We start from the raw sequence: 18,635 nt of genomic DNA on the forward strand, positions 1-18,635 counted from the left end.
TGCCTACTAAAGAAGATGAGCAGACACCACAACAAGCAGATGCTGTTACCAGCAAGACACCACAAAATGCCACAAAAAGCAGACACCGCAACCAGCAGATGCCACAACCAGCAGACACTGTAACCACCACCACAAGCAGACGATGCAACCAGCAGAGCAGGGACCTCCCTTGCCATGGTAGGTCCTGGGTTCAGTTCCCAGTGCCTCCTAAAAGAAGACAAGGAGATAACAAGCAGACAAACGAGGGATTTAAACAAAACAAAACCAAAAAAAAAACCATTATTCTGGTATATAATCACCAGTGTAACAAGTGATTCAGCCAAGCACCAGCAATGGACACTAAAACCATTTAGTGAAATGCTGTAGGAGAGGAATTATTCACACAGTCACAAAGCACTAATCACAAAAGATTACTAATTAACTACCAAGGGGAAAAAAGGTACATTTACATGAAGAAATCTAAGGGAGCTCTACCTTAGGTAAGCAATCAAACTTGGCATCACTAAAAATGAGGAAAATCTACTTTATGTGTCCCTGATGTGGTCACCAAGGACAACCTGACAACACCTATATACTGTTCTTACAAAATATTTTTAATTTAATGACCAGGAAATAAACAAATACAAATTTGTTATAGTCTACCCAACATCTGGCTTGGAGTCTTGAAAATGGTCAATGGTGTGGAACATAAAAACTAGGCATCAAGTTTATACTAAAGACATGGGGCAACACATGATACCTGGAACACAGATACATGGATGGATTCTGAATTGGAAAAAAAAATTAGGCACAACTATACAGGACGATACCTGTACAAATACAGAAATTTGAACAGCCTGTACAGTAGACAGTATTTATATCAATGTTAAATGTCTCAAAAGTGATAATGGCACTGGGATTATAAAGAGAAATTCATTCTTGTTCTTAAGAGATATGTGCTGAGGTTTGTGGAGGTAAAGTATCATAATGTCTACAACTAATTTTAAAAAGTGTGAGCAATAAACAACTTCACAGAGATTAAGCAAATGTGACAAAATATTAACAATTGATCAGTCCAGGGAAGGACATATGGGTGTTCATTGCACAGTTCTTTCAAACTTTTCTGTATGTTTTAAAGTTTCCAATATAAAAAGTTAGAAAAAGACAGGGATAAGAGTACACATACCACTATATAGAAGGCTCACTGTAACTAAATATCCTTCAATAGAAGAATAGGGGCTGGCCCAGCAGACAACATGGCCAACAGGCAACATGGCCGACAGACCACATGGCCATGAGACCCCACCCAGAAGTCTCCCAAGAAGAAGGCTGCTAGAAAGACACCATGAGAATCTCATCTGGAATGAGAGGGGAAGCCTTGGATAGCCTCAAAAGGCCTCACCATTGGCCCCCTGAGAAATGACAGGTGGGACAATCAATCAGAACAGCAAACAGACTTTAAAAAGCCCTAACCTGGGGCCCAACCATGTAATTTTCTTATTTCTTAATAAACTCTACTCCCTTGCCTTAAAAAAAAAAAGATATGGATATATTATGATGCAATCAGGGAACACCATACAGCAGTTACAATAAAAAAACTAGCTCCATGAAGATGAGTCAATCTTGAAAACTGTGCTGAGTAAAAATTTAAAAGTGGCTGAATGATAAAATGATAACACCACATACGTCCTTTTTTAAAAAGTCCACAAAAGGAATACTATAGCTTTAATACAGATGCATTCGCACATAGTAAGGTATTTTAAAAAGGGGGTGGTGGACAGAACTGCTATAGACCAAACTGCAGGATAGTGATTTCTACTACAAAGGGAAGTAGGAAAGAGAGAGGCCTGGGGAGGAATAGAAAGGGAAGAGTAAAAAAAAATATATGAAGCATATATTGTAAAATGTTATCCCTTGTTCCTCTGATTCAAGTATACATGAGTATTTATTACTCTGTAATCCTTTCACCATGGTTGCAATACTTCATGATAAACTGATGAATTTTCAACCTTTTATATCAAACATACTGAATCAACTACTCAATTACAAGCAATATGTGTGAAATTGATAAACCTATATAAAGCATAGTATTAAAGTTTCTAAAATGTATACAAATCAACTAGTAACAATTCACCTCCCACCAGCCGGGCAGGGCTGTGAGGTTACAAGATGTTCTTAAAGCATGGGGCACTAGCATCTCCACAATAAAATGGCAGATTAGGAGAAAACCAAAACCAAGATGAGAATTCAAAAATCATTCTAGTAGTGGATAAAGGATGGCTTCTATCAGAGCCTGAGGTAAGTAAAACAGAGTGTTTTTCTAATAAGTGCTATCACCTGATAATAAAAAGAAAGCAAAGTGCTAGACCAAAAAGATACTGCTAGTACATCAAGGACATGATATTGGGAAACGGATTTGGCTCAACTGATAGGGCGCCTGCCTACCATATGGGAGTTCCAGAGTTCAAACCCAAGGACTCCTGATCCGTGTGATGAGCACAGTGCTGATGCGCACAAGGAGTGCTGTGCCACACAGGGGTGTCCCCCACGTAGGGGAGTCCCACGCACAAGGAGTGCACCCTGCAAGGAGAGCCGCCCCGTGCAAAAAAAGTGTGCTGGCCCAGGAGTGGCGCCGCACACACAGAGAGCTGATGTGGCAAGATGATGCAACAAAAAGAAACACAGATTCCAGGAACACACAGCGAATAGACACAGAGAGCAGACAACGGGGGGGGGGGGGGGAGGGGGGGTGAGAGGGTAAAATAAATAAATAAAGGACATGATATTGAATGGAAGCATGAAAAAAAAAATCCTTAAACTAAGTCCTTGGCAGAGGTAGAACTCAGGTAAGAGGCAGGCAGTACCCTTTCCTCCTGACCTGCAAAGATAATATATAAACAGACATGGTAAAAGGGGGCATCCCCATACTGCAAATTCTCAGAAATCCTGGCTTTCTGGTAATTCTGTAAATCTTGTATTATTGTCAAAGAAGGTACTGTGTTAATAATAGGAGCTATGGAAAAAAAATACCAAATGTACACTATAGACCATAGTTAGTGGTAATAATCTGATAAGGTTCAAAATATGTAAAAATATGTAAAAATGTACCACAATAACATAATGTGTTGGTGGAGGGTGTCGTATGGGAATTCTGCATATTGTGCATGACTATTTAAGTTCACAATTTCTCTAATAAAAAAATATATATTAAAAAATCCTATCACCTTTTTTCTTCTGTATTTATTATACATCCATCAAAAACCTGGTATTTAATAAATATCCACTAATTTTAAAAATTAAAGATATATAATATTCCTGAAAGATCCATTTAAAAGTCACAAAGGAGTCTCCTTTTATTATATATAACAATAGAATACAAATAACTGAAACAGGGAAATAAAAAAGAAGAAAATGTTAATGGTCTTACCAATAAGCATTCTTTCCCAAGAAGGTGATCTTGAAGAATGAGACTAATACAAACATCTACAAATGTGGCATAGATATCCGCAAACTCAACATTTAGACTCTTTCTGAACTTTCAAGAAACATCACCACAAGCAACTGAAAAATTGTCATTATCACAGTCCTACCTTCAGTTTTCTGTTGTAAAACAGTAATCAAATGTTGTATAGCTTCATCCACATGCAGTCCATGAAGGTCTAACACGTTCTGTGGCAGCAGGGAGGCATTGACTTTCTCAAAGATCTCCACAGCAGCAAGGTGATTGGCTTCTTTCATCTTCTTATCATGGAGACTGCCCTTTAATTATAAACATAACACCAGTGAATACTTCTAATATTTTCTACTTAGTAGGCAATGAAGAAATGAATAGTACCAACAAATAAAAGGACCACTAATTTTAAAGTTTTAAATAATGCAGTGGGGCAATATACATGAAAACATCAAAATTGAGATGAATTTCAATGAATTAATAATATATGTCAAAGTACTGACTCATTGTTTCTGAAATACTTTTTAAACCAAAAAATCATAAAAGAGGGAAATTCAACTAACACCACCCTTCTCAATAAGAAATTGGTTTATTATTTGTGTATCCTTTGATAATCCCAGATCTAATCTTGGTATTCCCTTTTAGCATTTTGTAGTTTGCCCTTCAAACCACCACCCTCCTCCCCACAAAGGATTGCTGTTAGGTCTATCAGGGTTATATAGTTTGACACACTTCTCTCCGCAATCTAGTAAGCCATATAGAACCATAAAAATAAAAAGTACATCAAGCAGATTTCTTGTAATACAATGCCAGGTGAACCTGGGTGGAAATTTTATTTCCTTAAAGAGTTATACTAATGCCATTTCTTTTTCTGACTATAAAAGTATTGCATTACTAAAAACTGAAAACATGGTAGAGTGTGAGGCCCCTGAAACAGCCAATATTAAGGTTCTGCTATTTTTGTTCCAGAAAACTTGTATCTGTTTAGAAGTAGTATTGAATGATAGAATCTAACCTAACAGAAAATATGGGCTATAAGAATAAACTATAATTCATCTAAGCTGAATATGTAAAGGCATCCAAAGAAACGGAGCATTTCAAAGGAGATGAAATTCTTAAATCATACTTTTCTTACATATTACAATACCTCATCTATGTCTCTTATATAATCTATCCATTTCCTAGGTAACTTAATCTAGTCACAATATGGGTATTTGCTTCAAGATTATTCAGATGTCACAAGTGACAAAGAAAACAGTAACAGTTTTTTCCATGTTACCTGCTGAGCATAAAAGGTGGCAACATGTTTTTTCCCCATTCGATAAGCTTCTTTTGCCTTGCTGTAGCATTCCGTCCTCCTCTGCTGGTGCAGGAAAGCCTCTGCCCTGTAGTCATCATATGCTGGGTACTCAATATCTTGGAAAGACAGATCACTTAGTATTTCTTCATTCTCTTTCGATTTCTTTGCCTATAAGATGTTAAGTAATAAGTAAAATACAAACAAAATAAAAAGAAAACACAGGCCTTTCCTTCACAAAAGGTATATGAAAACTTAGCACTCCTGTATTTCATCTTTCTTCTCAAAAAAATAAATATTCTCCCCCTTGTCTACCTAGTAAGTCAGGCACTTAGAGAATATCATTAACTATTTAATGCCATTAAGCATACCCCTTCTTTAACCACACTTATCTTAGGAGATGTTGAGTTCTCTAAAACTATTCAAGCATAATTACATTAAAACTATCGAGGCAAAAGAGAGAATGTAAGATATTCAAAGAATGAAATTCATTTATCTGATGCTAAATTTTCCAGTGTTTACTTTGCAAATCCATTCAAAGGATTCAGGTCATTGAAAGTATTAATAGCAATGCATACATCAATTATATACATATTTAAAAACATTCAATAAAATAAGTAATTTTGTCTTTTAAACAGAAGGACAGGTAAAGTGACCATGCCTAGTAGTCAGTAAAAATCTTAAGTGTGTTCATGGGGTGGTTTTCAAATAACTGACTACCACCAGCCACTGTGGTGGTATTGACTATTACACAATTTCAATGAACTTTTTTTAAAGCCATCATTTAATTATTTAAAATAGACCCTTAAAGAGGCAAAAGTAAATCTAATTTAAAAGATAATGAACATATAACTCTTATACAAATGTGCCTCAATATTCTTTACCAAATATGAAAATTGCATTTTTCTGAGCAAAATTTTTAAACAGGTCATCCAACTTTTTCCAGCATATCAAAAAAATAGTGAAAATATAGTAATTTCTATATCAAATTGGGCTTTCCATTAACCCCTTTCTCCGAAGTGTTATTTGCAGATAACTGCTTGGAAACAGCAATCTGATATCTCTCTTAGTTTGTCTAAGGGGGAAAATTAGTTATTATGATTTAAGTTGGTTTTCTTAAATGCAAAAGGAATCCCAAACATCAGGGGCCATACCAAGTAATTTAATCTACTTTTAAAAGCACATTCAATCCCAAAACCAAAAAAAAAAATGAGTCATTTTCAATTTTTAAAATAAAGCATGCTTTTCTAATATAATTAATTTGTACTAATAAATAGGGTAGATTATTTATTAAATTGTAAAGAGCTGAAAATTTTCCTTAGATTAAAAATATTGTAAATCATAATCTATGCTATAATACAATCTTTAATAAAACACTGATTTTAAATTACATAATAGTTTAATGTATATTAAATGATGTTGCATAAAATTACATATATATGTGACATATATATCATGAATTGATAAAATAATTTTTTCAAATTCCCTGCCTATAAATGGAGTTCAGAAGCAAAGAAAGACTGGGAAAAACTGGTCTAATATAAATTAGCAGTTGGTTACTTAGTCACCAGAACTCTCTTGGGACTTGAAAGAATTTAAGAAGGAAAAAGAAAATGAAAGGATTAAATACCTCACCATAATCTTAACTCAATGCCAAAGACCATGCAGTTACTCTATTTATTTTTGCAACAAATACCCAACTTATTTCATAGAAGAATACAATGATCTCCCACATAAAAGACTATCCATAGTATCTACTTCCTTATGTCATTCTGAATGATGCTTCATCACTGCTTGTTTCACATTAAGTTTTAAATATGAGCATATGGCATGCTGCCCTGAAAAAAAATCAGTGACTTTGGGTGATAACACAAATGCTTTCTATGATTTTCAAAACTTACTACAAAAGCTGCAGTAATCAAGAAAGTGTGGGACTGGCATAAAAACAGACATACAGATCAATGGAATAGAATTGAGAGTCTATTCCATTATGGTCAATTGATTTTCAACAAGGGTGCCAAGACAATTAACAAACAATGGTAGGACAACTGGATATCCACAAGCAAAAGAAAACAACTGAACTCCTACCTTATACCATAAACAAAACAATTCAAAATGGATCAAAAATCTAAATATAAGAACTAAAATTATGAAACTATTATAAGAAGACATAAGAGTTATGGTAGACTGAATTATATACCTCAGAAAAAAACATGTTCTTAATCTTAAACCCATTTCTGTGGGTAAGAACACACTGTAAATAGGACTTTTTGTTTTGTTTTGTTTAGGAGATGCCAGGGATTGAACCTAGGAATTCATACGTGTGAAGCAAGTGCTCAACTACAGAGCTATACCAGTCCCCAGTAGGACCTTTTGAAGACGTTATTTTTAGTTAAGATGTGGCCAACTGAATAAGGATAGGTTTTAATCCTATTACTGGAGGCCTTAAAAAGAGAAAGCCATGGAAGCCCCAAAAGCTGGAAGTCAGCAAGATCCCAGAAGAGAAGGAAAAAGACATCGGCATGTGACCTGAAAGCCAAGGAACCCAAGGATTGCCTGCCATCTAGAGCACTGACCCTGAAAGGAAAGCAAGCCTTATAGCCAACACCTTGATTTAGACTTCCGGCCTCTGAAACCCACAAGCCAGTAATTCCTGTTGTTTAGGTCAACCTATTTTATAGCATTTACCATAGCACCTCAGCCTGGAAACTAAGACAGGGATAATTCTTCACAATTTTGAATTAAGCAATAGTTTCTTACATGTGACATCAAAAGTATAAAGCAACAGGGAAGCAAATGTGGCTCAGGTAACTAGATTTCCGCTTACCAAATGGGAGGTCAATGGTTTGGATACTGTTGCCCCCTAAAGACAGCAAGCTGGCGCAATGGGCAGGTGCAGCAAGCTGAGACAACAAGGGGCACAAGAAGAAAAGAACATAAGGGAGACACAACAAAGCAGGGAGCAGATGTTCCCGGTGCCTCCTAAAGAAGACGGTGAGCTGACACAGGAAGCTGACACAAGACGATGCAACAAGAGACATGGGGAGGAAAAACAGAATGAGAGACACAACAAAGCAGGGAGTGGAGGTGGCTCAAGTGATTAGACACCTCCTTCTCACATCAGAGGTCCCGTGTTTGGCTCTCAGTGCCTCCTAAAGAAATAAGGAAGATGAACAGACTCAGCAAATGAAAAACAACAAGGGGGTGGGGAAGAATAAATAAATAAAATAAATATTTTTTTAAAAATATATAAAGCAACAAAAGAAATTGACATTATCAAAATTAAAACTTTTGTGCTTCAAAGGACACCATCATTAAGAAAGTAAAAAGATCACTGTAGCAGTTTGATATGAATTTCAAAAATAGATACTGGATTATGTTTGTAAACTGGTCTGTACCTGGGCATGACTAAATTATGATAAGGGCTTTAATTGGGCCATGACAGTAGGGCGTTGAATTCCCACCCCTTAGTGCATGGGGACACAAAAGGCATGGCAAAGGACACAGTTGGAGCTTTTTGATGCTGGAGATTTTGATGTTGGAGTTTTGATTTGGAGGTTGATACTGGAGCTCCAGGAAATAAGTACACAGAAGAAAGAGAAACGAGAGGATCTGAGCCAGAAGAACACACAGGAATAGAGACAGCTCCTTAGACACAGCAGAAACCCTGGGGAGAGAGACAGAGCCATTCGCCTGATAGTCTACAGCTGACCTTGTGGAGAGAGGCAAAGCCTAGAAAGCCTCATAGTCTACAGCTGACCTTGTGGAGAAACCAGAGGACCTGAGCCTGGAGAGAAGCAAGACCTGGGAAGAGAGGAACCCAGGAAGCCTGAACCCTGACAAACATCAGCAGCCATCTCACTCCAACATGTAAAAATAGACTTTGGTGAGGGAAGTAACATGTTTTCTGGTATCTGTAAGCGCCTACCTCAAATAAATACCCATTATAAAAGCCAGCAGAATTCTGGTATTTTGCATCAGCACCCCTTTAGCTGATTAATACAATAACAAAGAGCACAGGAGAACATTTTTTTAACCATATATCTGATAAGGGACTTCTATCTAGAATAAATAAAAAACTCTTACAACTCAACAAAAAGACAACTCAATGAAAAAAATGGACAAAGAATATGAAAAGACATTTCTTCAAATAAGATATACAAAATAAGTACATGAAACAATGTTCAACATCATTGGTCATCAGGGAAATGCAAATCAAAACCACAATGAGATCCCACACTCACTAGGATGGCTAGAATCAAAAAGTCAGACAAGAGCAATTGCTGGTGAGAATATAGAGAAACTGGAGCCCTCAAACCCTGCTGGTAGGAATGTAAAACAGTGCAGTTACTTTAGAAAACAATCTGGCAGTTCCTTAAAAGGTTATACATAAAGTTAGCATATGACCCAGCAATTTCACTTCTAGGAATATACCCAAGAGAAGTGAAAACATATGTCCACACAAAAACTTGTATGTGAATGGTCATAACAGCATTATTCATAATAGCCAAAGGTAGAAACAACCCAATGACCATCAACTAATGAAGGGATAAATAAAAGGTGGTATATTCTTAAGGTGGATATTATTCAACAATAAAAAGAAATGTTGTATTAATACATGCTACACCATGGCTGGCTGTATCTTGAAAACATACCATATGAAGGAAGCTAGTCATAAAAGCCTAGATATTGTATGATTCCACTTACATGAAATGTCCAGAATAGACAAATCTATAGACAGAAAATAGATTAATGCTTGCCAAGGACAGGAGGATGAGAGGAATAAGGGTTGACTGCTATAGGGATTTCTTTTGGGGGTAGCAAAAATGTTCTAAAATTGACTGGGTGAAAGATGCACAACTCTGTGAATATGGTAAAACCACTGAAGTGCACAGTTCAATGAATTGATGGTGTGTGAATTACATCTCAATAAAACTGTTATTTGAAAATATAGCTTACTGCTGGCCAAAAGGTAAATGAAATATTAACCAAAGCAGGTTTTTCTTCAGATATTAATGACTTAAGTAGGTAACAAAGATAGTACCCACAATTCCAAAAGGACCTACTGCTCTCTCTTGCATTGCTTGATCCCTTAACATAGTATTAAATGTTTACTGAACAAGGGAAAACAATTAGGGTGCAAGCATGGATTCCCACTCCCAATCTTCAAATCTCCCTGCTGGTTCTCCTTTTTTCCAGCCCTGGAAGAACTCACACTTTTACCAGTCACTTTCAGACAAGAGAACAGTCTCAGGGATTTAAAAGTCCCCTCTACGTTAATATGAAAACTTTAAACTCTCTTCTAATTTATACCTTCCTCCCAGAGTGGAGGCTCAGATTCAGAAACTTGCAATGGGAGGTGAGAGGGAGGGGAGTGTCTTCGATTTCTCTTTTCATGCTTCCCCCATGTCCTCTGTTACTCCTGACCCCACCAGGTAGTGAGGAAGAAGGCAGACAAAGGGGAGAAAAGGCCTTAACTGATGGTGCTACCACAGTCTGGTCCTGGTGCCCTCTTTATAGCAGATGTTTTCTCACTGGGCAGTCATCTTGGATAGAGACCTTTTTTTTTTTTTTTTTTTTTTGATTTATTTATTTATTTATTTATTTCTCTCCCCTTCCCTCCCCCCTGCCCCGGTTGTCTGGTCTCTGTGTCTATTTGCTGCGTCTTCTTCTTTGTCCACTTTTGTTGTCAGCGGGCAGAGAATCTCTGTTTTTTTGTTGTTGTTGCGTCAGCTCTCCATGTGGGCGGCGCCATTCTTAGGCAGGCTGCACTTTCCTTCCCGCTGGGCAGCTCTCTTTATGGGGGGGGGGGGGGCGCACTCCTTGCGCGTGGGGCTTCCCTACGCAGGGACACCCCTGCGTGGCACGGCACTCCTTGTGCGCATCAGCACTGTGCGTGGGCCAGCTACACAGGGGTCAAGGAGGCCGGGGGTTTGAACCGCGGACCTCCCATGTGGTAGACAGACGCCCTAACCACTGGGCCAAGTCCGCTTCCCGGATAGTGTCCTTTGACGTGCTCCTTAGTGAAGCTCTCTCCTGTAGCACCCTTAGCCCACAGGAAAAACTGATATTCACCACACCAAATTTTAGAAGTGCAGTTCAAATGCACCTCAAGCCTTCTCTCTTGTTCCACTGTCACTAGCAGGTCCAACTACACTCTTGCTTTTCAACTTGCTCAGGGAAGTCAGCCTATTCAATTCCATATAAAGTTCCATACACCTGGCTCTCTCTGTAAGTCCTCCTCACTCGGTCCAGAGGAGGGAACACATGGTAACTCTGAAAGCTTTCTTCAAAGAAACCTTCACTCCCCAATCTCTCCCCCAAATCTCCAGGTGTCTCTTGAAGGTAAGCTAGAAACAGGTGCTGGGTTGGAGAGCATGGAACCAACCAGTTTAGTAAAATCTGCTTATGTAGATTTTTTAAAACCTCTTCTAAAACATGTAAGCCCAACTCAGGCTGTTCTCACTTTTAAAGCCTTAGCCTAAACCCTGAGACAACAATTAAAGTTCTACTGAATATTCTATTACAACTGATCCCTCAGCCATCTTACCAGCTGCACTCTGGGTTTCAGGGAACACTAATATAGTTTATAATAGACGAAAAGTATAAAAGTAGAATTTATGGTAGTATTTCCTTGTTACAAACATAATACCTTCACAATTTTTACCAAATCCATGTACCATGTATACCGTTATTAACTATTTTTTAAATTAACTTTACAATCAATTTGTTTTCTCTTTAGTTTCATCTTAGAGCTATGTACCAGTGAAACTGCAGATTTTTTTGGTAATAATAAACTTTATTTGTAGAGAAAGATTACAGAAAAATTACACCAAAGTATAGCAAATTCCCCTATAACATGTGGCACATTTGATACAACCGATGAACCAATATTGAAGCAATGCTACTAACCGAAGTCTATAGCTTATATTATGGTTTACACTTTGTGCTGTACAGTTTTCTAGGTTTTACAAATGTATAATGCCATGTGTCCATCATTGCAGTATCATACAGAACAATTTCACTGGCCTAAATATACCCTGTGTTCTACCTACTAACCTGTCTTCAGAATCCCTTGCAACCACTATTTTATATCAGTGTTATAAGTTCTTCCATTAACATAAATAATACCTATAACAACAATAATTCTACTCTGGTTCGTGGTTACACTCCCCCCTTGTTTGTTCATTCCTTAATCTTGAGGGTTTGGGTATGATGCCTGCTCTAACTGCTATTAGCTATATTCTTGTCTAATATGAATTGAACTATAAATAATGTATCAAGGGCTCATCATTGGACCATCCTTCTTCTTTGGTCTTTGCTGTTGCACTTGGGGGACTGCTGCTGTTACGCTGGGGAATGTGACAGAGCTTCCCTGGGAAGGAACTCAGCACACCCTCAGTTGTTGTTTGTAACTACAACTACTATGAAAATATGCAACATATATCCGAACATTTTTATGTACCCCCTCCCAACCACATGTCCCCCATCAATAACACCCCACACCAGTGTTCCTCCCCTGCCATAGCTGAACCTTTCTGTGGTCCAAAACGTCTTCAAAAAATAAAGCCTAATATATTGCCAAATTCAATTAATAGGAAAATGAAATATATGGGTTTAAAGATTAGAAATGGAATACATACTAATTTAGAAAAACTAAAATAAAGTAAAAATAAATTGGGTATTAAAAAGTGAAAAATATTATAAAGCTTTGTTTCTGACATTTTGCCTTTCATCATTTTAATAGGCGTTGTCCTGTAGGTACAGTGGCAAGGCAATTTCTTTCATTTCTTCCTCAGTGTCTACATCCTTTCTCTTTTTTTCTAATTTTTAATTTTGTCTTCAAAAAATTTTTAGATCACAGTAATTCACATATACAATATAGGGGAATCCCATATATCCAACATCAAACCCTTTTCCCCCATCCCCAACAATGATCTTTTCACATGTTAATGTTATATTTGCTGCAGCTGATGTACATATAATGAAACACAGCTATCAAACATGGCTCCATTTGGTTTACATTATGGTTTATATTTTCAACTGTACAATTTTCTAAATTTTTAGAGCCTCCCTGATGCTGAGGGATTACTACCAATCACTAACTGGTGATTTAACTAGAAAGAGACCTTGAATAAAAGGGTCAACTCAGACCAGCAGAATATCTCAGCCTACATGTAAGATCATGTGTTAAAAAATGCTTTTTGATTTTGAATAAAAGGGGAAAATGGCAAAGACACATGAGTTTACATGGCTAAGAGTCGTCAAAAAAGAGTTAAGAGGTCATCAGGCTTATGCATGCCTCAGCAGGACCCCAGAGACAGCCAAAGTCATTACAACCCCAGGTACTGGTCCTCCTGAGGGCTACAGAGACACACAGGTTCTCGGGTCATGGCAGATGGCTCTGGGTTCAGTGCCTTGTCAGTGGGCCCTACTTTGGAATTCCTGGGTGTGATAGAGTTGAACTCAGATGTGACCTTTCTACACATGCCTCTTCTGTCACTTTTACTGAACCTGTGGTGGGTGCTAGGGTTGGTATATACTCAGGAGACTTGAATTTCTGGAGTGTCCATGTGTCAGCTGGACCCTGAGCCTCATTAGAGTTGCAACTCCTACTCTCTGGTTCATTGGACTTACCCAGGTCAGCTAACAGGGGGTGAAGATAGTCAACCACCACACCAGGGAACCAAAAGCGCCTACAACTCCAAGCAGAATTGCATCCATCATCCCTGTGGAATCTAATCCCCCTCTCAATATAGAGGTAGAGTGGACATCACTACCCCAGGGTCCACAGGATGGAGGAATAAAATATAGACTAAAGTGGACTTACTGATATTCTACTATAGAACTATTGTGACTAATAGTGGAAGAAATTGTAGCACTGATGTGGAGAAAGCAGTGCGCCCCGTAAGGAGAGCCGTCCAGCGCGAAAGAGAGTGCAGCCTGCCCAGGAATGGCGCCCCCCACACTTTCCGTGCCGCTGACAACAACAGAAGCGGACAGAGAAACAAGACGCAGCAAATAGACACAGAGAACAGACAACCGGGGGAGGGGGGGAATTAAATAAATAAATAAGTCTTTAAAAATAAAATAAAATAAAATAAAAAAATAAAAACCAATGAAGTCCAGGGGAAGCGGATGTGGCTCAACTGGCACAGCACCTACCATATGGGAGGTCCAGGGTTAGGTACCCAGGACCTCCTGAATTGTGTGGTGAGCTGGCCCATGCACAGTGCTGCCATGTGCAAGGAGTGCCATGCCACACAGGCATAGGGGTGCCCCACACACAAGGAGTGTGCCCCACAAGGAGAGCTGCCTCACACAAAAAAAGCGCAGCCCATCCAGGAGTGGCACCACACACACGAGAGCTGATGCAGCAATATGATGCAACAAAGAGACACAGATTCCCGGTGCCGCCTGACAAGAAATGCAAGTGGACACAGAAGAACACACAGAGAACGGACAGAAAGAGCAGACAGTGGGGGAGGGGAGAGAAGGGGAGAGAAATAAAAATTAAAATCTAAAAAAAAACCCAAAATAACAAACCAATGAAGTCCAAAGTTCTGGAAGAAGGCCTCACCCTAACAAAAGTGCATTAAGAGGATCTTCATATAAATTTTACATTTAATCTTTATAGACTAAACTATATTATTAATACCATGTTCATTCCTTAGACATAAACATTTTTATAATTCTCCTTCTACTTAGACCAACCTTATAGCATCCTATAATATCAATATTCCTCTTTTAAGTTTGTCAGGCTATATTTAACAGCACCTTGATGTATGTACAAGATTTAATTTCCCCAATTAGATTAAATATTCAATCACGAATATCAGAAACAGACAAATTAATCATCTGAACTCATCAGGGAAAACACGTCAAGAAAACAAACAAGTTGAAGTAAACAATTTCGAAAAGCCAAGAATCAAATCACAAAAGATACGTGCAGCACTATGTATATTTATGTTGTATATTTATTAAATATACTTTGCTAAAGCACATTACATATACTATATATAGTAAATATGCTACATATTTATTACTGTAAATATTCCCATTGCAGTTCCATATTCAAATTACATTCAAATATTCACCAATAACAAATAATTTTAAGTAACTTTGTTAGAGACCTAGATTTTTTATAATAAAAGCAAACATTCATTCATAACAAAACAATATTAAACATGGCAATCTATATATTCCCAGTAAAGTTCTATAACAATTAAAGTGTAAATATCTGATCTTTCCATGGATTAAACCTGTCTGCCCTACACTCCCAATTTAACATCTGTTGCATTTGCAAACCCCCATCACAAGGTGAATCACTCTTCCAAAAACCTACCAAAAAAACCCATCAAATTTGCCAAAACAATTTTTTCCCATATATTCACCCCCTAAGAACCATCAGATTTCTACCCTCTGCTATTCAATTAAGTCTCATACTACATATACTAGAAAAGTTGCAGAAATTCAATTGCTTGTCGTAAAAATTGACATTGAAGGAAAAAACATAATCAGCTATAAATTCATTTTTCTGAGTAAATGCATATTCTAAACCAAATATGCTATTGGTGGGTAAATTTCCCATCTAGTCCAAATGGTTAGAAATAATCATGAAATTATCTCAATGAATCAATAATATTTTTATATATAATTATTTACCATTGTCGTAAAAAATAAGTAACTCCATACCTTTTTCTCTTTGGACTTCAGTGCAGTATGAGAAGTGATAGTCTCATTTTGGCAAACAAACTCTTGCGCTACAACTGTTTTTACAGGGTCTCCTTCAAGAACACAGTTTAGAAATTGCACTGTGTGTTCTAAGGAATAGCTGTAGAAAGTTTAAGTACAAAATTAATGTGAATAAATGAAAATAAACATTACATGGAAATATTAACATAACCAATCCTTCAAACATTTTGTAAGAATGAAAAAATGGCTGACTTTTAAGTTTTCAACATTGAAATTAAATGCTTATTGTGTATTTCAAAGACTCAGGAGTAATCAGAAGGAAACTGTCATGTAATAAATTAAGAAGTAAATTTTTAAAATATGAATACCAAAAGGTAACACTTTGAAACTGATTCAAATTCTAATCTTTTATTTCATCAGGTTATCTACAACAAATGTTTCTTTCACCTACATTCTTTCAATTTTTTGTTAGATACACACACAGTTTCTGATTTCCGTTAAACTCAAACACAGACAAGAGACCTTTAAGCTAACATATTTATAGTGTCAAATTCCACTTTTTACTAGAAATAGAAACAACTCTTCACTATTGGTGACAGTGTAAAATGGTGCAGCTTCTGTGGAAGACAGTTTGGCGGTTCCTCAGGAAACTAAATATAGAACTGCCATATGATCCAGCAATCCTGCTACTAGGAATATATTCAGAATTGAAAGCAAGAACATGAACAGATATTTGCACACTGATGTTCACAACAGCATTATTCACAATTGCTAAAAGATGGAAACAACCTAAGTGTCTGTTAAATGATGAAAGGATAAACATGATACGGTATATTCATACAAGGGAATATTATTCAGCTGTAGGAAGAAATCAATTGAACAAGCACATGACAACATGGATGAGTCTTGAGGCTATCATGTTGAGTGGAATAAACCAGACACAAAAGGACGAATATTGTATGGTCTCACTGATATGACCTAAGTACAATGAGTAGACTTACAGAGTTGGACTGTGAAGTGTAGATTGGTAGGAGATAGAATGCAGGATGGTATGGAAGGGGGAGACAATACTAGATATATAGAGAAAGTTTAATAAGGTCAAATGTAATTATGTAGTAATTGTTGGACTTGATGGTAACACATTATAATGAATGCAATAAACACTGCTGATTTATGGATATAATTCTACTTTTTACTTATACCATGGGATTCTAGGCAGAAACAGAAGTCTGAGCAGAGATATAAAACAGGAAATGTGACTACCACCGTATCTCTCACCCTCCATATTATTTAGGCATGTTTTCATGGTGATATTATATTATCTGTAGCATGAAATTCTACAAATTGACAAACATCTAATTTGCTCATATTCCAATATCTAAAGAAACTTATTCCAAATTAAATTATAAATGATTTTATTCTACTCATTATTTCAGACTACATATGACTTTGATCTCTTTCTTTGGCCAGAAAATGAAAAGGTGATCAGATGGGAATATTTTAGAAAAGTGATATCAGATTACTCATAATTGGGTACAATTTTGCTATTCCTCAATTTATTAAACACAGTCATTAAAGGGAACTTATTTGGGCCTGTTATTTCCACTCCAGCCCTCCCATAATTACCTCAGATATGCTCAACACAGAGAAGCTGACAAGGGCTAGAAACTGCCAGCAATTAACCACATATTTTCTAGCCCAAAAACCACCCAGCTTATTCACTCTTAGGGGTGGAAGTCAGCTTCCACCACTGGTACTCTTTGAGGGGTACTGCTCTGATAGATTACACTTCAGGAACCACAGAAACTGAGCCCACCTCCCCTTCATACCAGGATAAAGCTGAAGTTAACTGCTAGCTAAAAGAATCATCTAGCTCTCAGCAGGTAAACAAAGACAAACCACCAACCCTAAGGGGCCTGACTGGACAATCCCTCTGGTCATCCCAGAAATGACTCCTCCAGTCTTCTTATATTGCCTGGGGAAATCACAGATCCAGGTTGTTTCACTGCAGGCCCTCTTTCCCCACATGCCATAGAAGAGAGCTAATACCATGCCAGCAACTTCCTAATCCCCACCCTCTGGGAGATTTTAACACATATCTCTAACAAAACATTTGGTTAGGTAGCAAAAATAAATAATGATATTTGTGGATTGGAATAAACCCATTAAAAATTATTTAAGTAAAACGAATGAAGTTCTGATTCATACAAAAACATGGATGTACCTTGAAGACATCATGTTGAGTGACATAACCTAGGCACAAAAGGACAAATATTGTATAATCTCACGGATATGAAATAATTAGATGAGCAAACTCATAGAGTCCTAATCTAGAATATAGATTATCAAGGGCTAGATTGGGGTTAGGGAATGGGGAATAAATGCTTTAATTGTACATAATTTCTACTTGGGTTGTAAAACACATGACAACATGGATGAACCTGGAGGACATTATGTTGAGTGAAGCAAGCCAGATAAAAAAGGACAAATACTGTATGACTGTGCTACTATGAAATAAATATATCAAGTAATCTCATGGAGTTAATAACTTAAAAATGGGTCACCAGAAAATAGAATGAAGTTAGAAAATGGAAAGTTGGGGGTTAACTTGTGCAGTACTGGTAAAAAAAGGTTGTGTATTAATTTTTGGAAATGAATAGAAAAGGTGAAGCAAAACATAATGTTTATAACTAGCAGTACTGTGTAACTAGACTAGGGAAAGTCTAAGGTCATGTATATTACTAAAAGGAAAGCTAAAAAAATGTAACATAGGACTGTATGGGTAATACTGTATATATAAGACTATTCTTCTTTGAAACCTTAACAAATGTATATTAATGTTATAAGACGTTAATATCAGACCAAAAAAAACCACATTATGCTAAGTGAAAGAAACCAGACACTAAGTACTACATATCAAATGATTACATTTATATAAAATATAAATATAATGAATTTATAAAGATGGAATTAGATTAGCGGTTATGTAGTCCTGGGGAAAGATAGAGGGATTTAGTGGTGACTGTTAAGGGTGTGGAGTTTTTCTTTTTGGAGTCATGAAATTGTTCTAAAATTTTTTGTGGTGATAAATGATGCACAACACTGTGATTATACTAAAAGCCATTGATTGTACACTTTTGATGGACCATATGGCTTATGAATACATCTCAATAAAATTGTTTTTTAATAAAAGAAAATACACTAACAAATTTT

At 37.0% G+C, this 18,635-nt stretch overlaps 1 protein-coding gene across 10 annotated transcripts in view; it reads right to left on the reverse strand.

Moving 5' to 3' along the window:
* The window catches only part of N4BP2 (NEDD4 binding protein 2), a 118,067-nt gene that overhangs the window by 25,870 nt on the left and 73,562 nt on the right, over nucleotides 1-18,635 (reverse strand). For all 10 annotated transcript variants that reach the window (XR_011649439.1, XR_011649442.1, XR_011649441.1 and 7 more), the window contains 3 exons: nucleotides 15,423-15,561; nucleotides 4,710-4,898; nucleotides 3,570-3,738 (listed from right to left, as the gene is read on the reverse strand). Coding sequence is in view for 1 of the 10 variants with exons in the window: in XM_071216888.1 (XP_071072989.1) it covers nucleotides 3,570-3,738; nucleotides 4,710-4,898; nucleotides 15,423-15,561 (497 nt within the window). In the remaining 9 variants the exon portion in view is untranslated. The remainder of the gene's footprint in view (nucleotides 1-3,569; nucleotides 3,739-4,709; nucleotides 4,899-15,422; nucleotides 15,562-18,635) is intronic.

The sequence above is a fragment of the Dasypus novemcinctus genome, chromosome 1 (assembly GCF_030445035.2).
Source record: "Dasypus novemcinctus isolate mDasNov1 chromosome 1, mDasNov1.1.hap2, whole genome shotgun sequence".
Taxonomy (NCBI): Eukaryota; Metazoa; Chordata; class Mammalia; order Cingulata; family Dasypodidae; genus Dasypus; species Dasypus novemcinctus.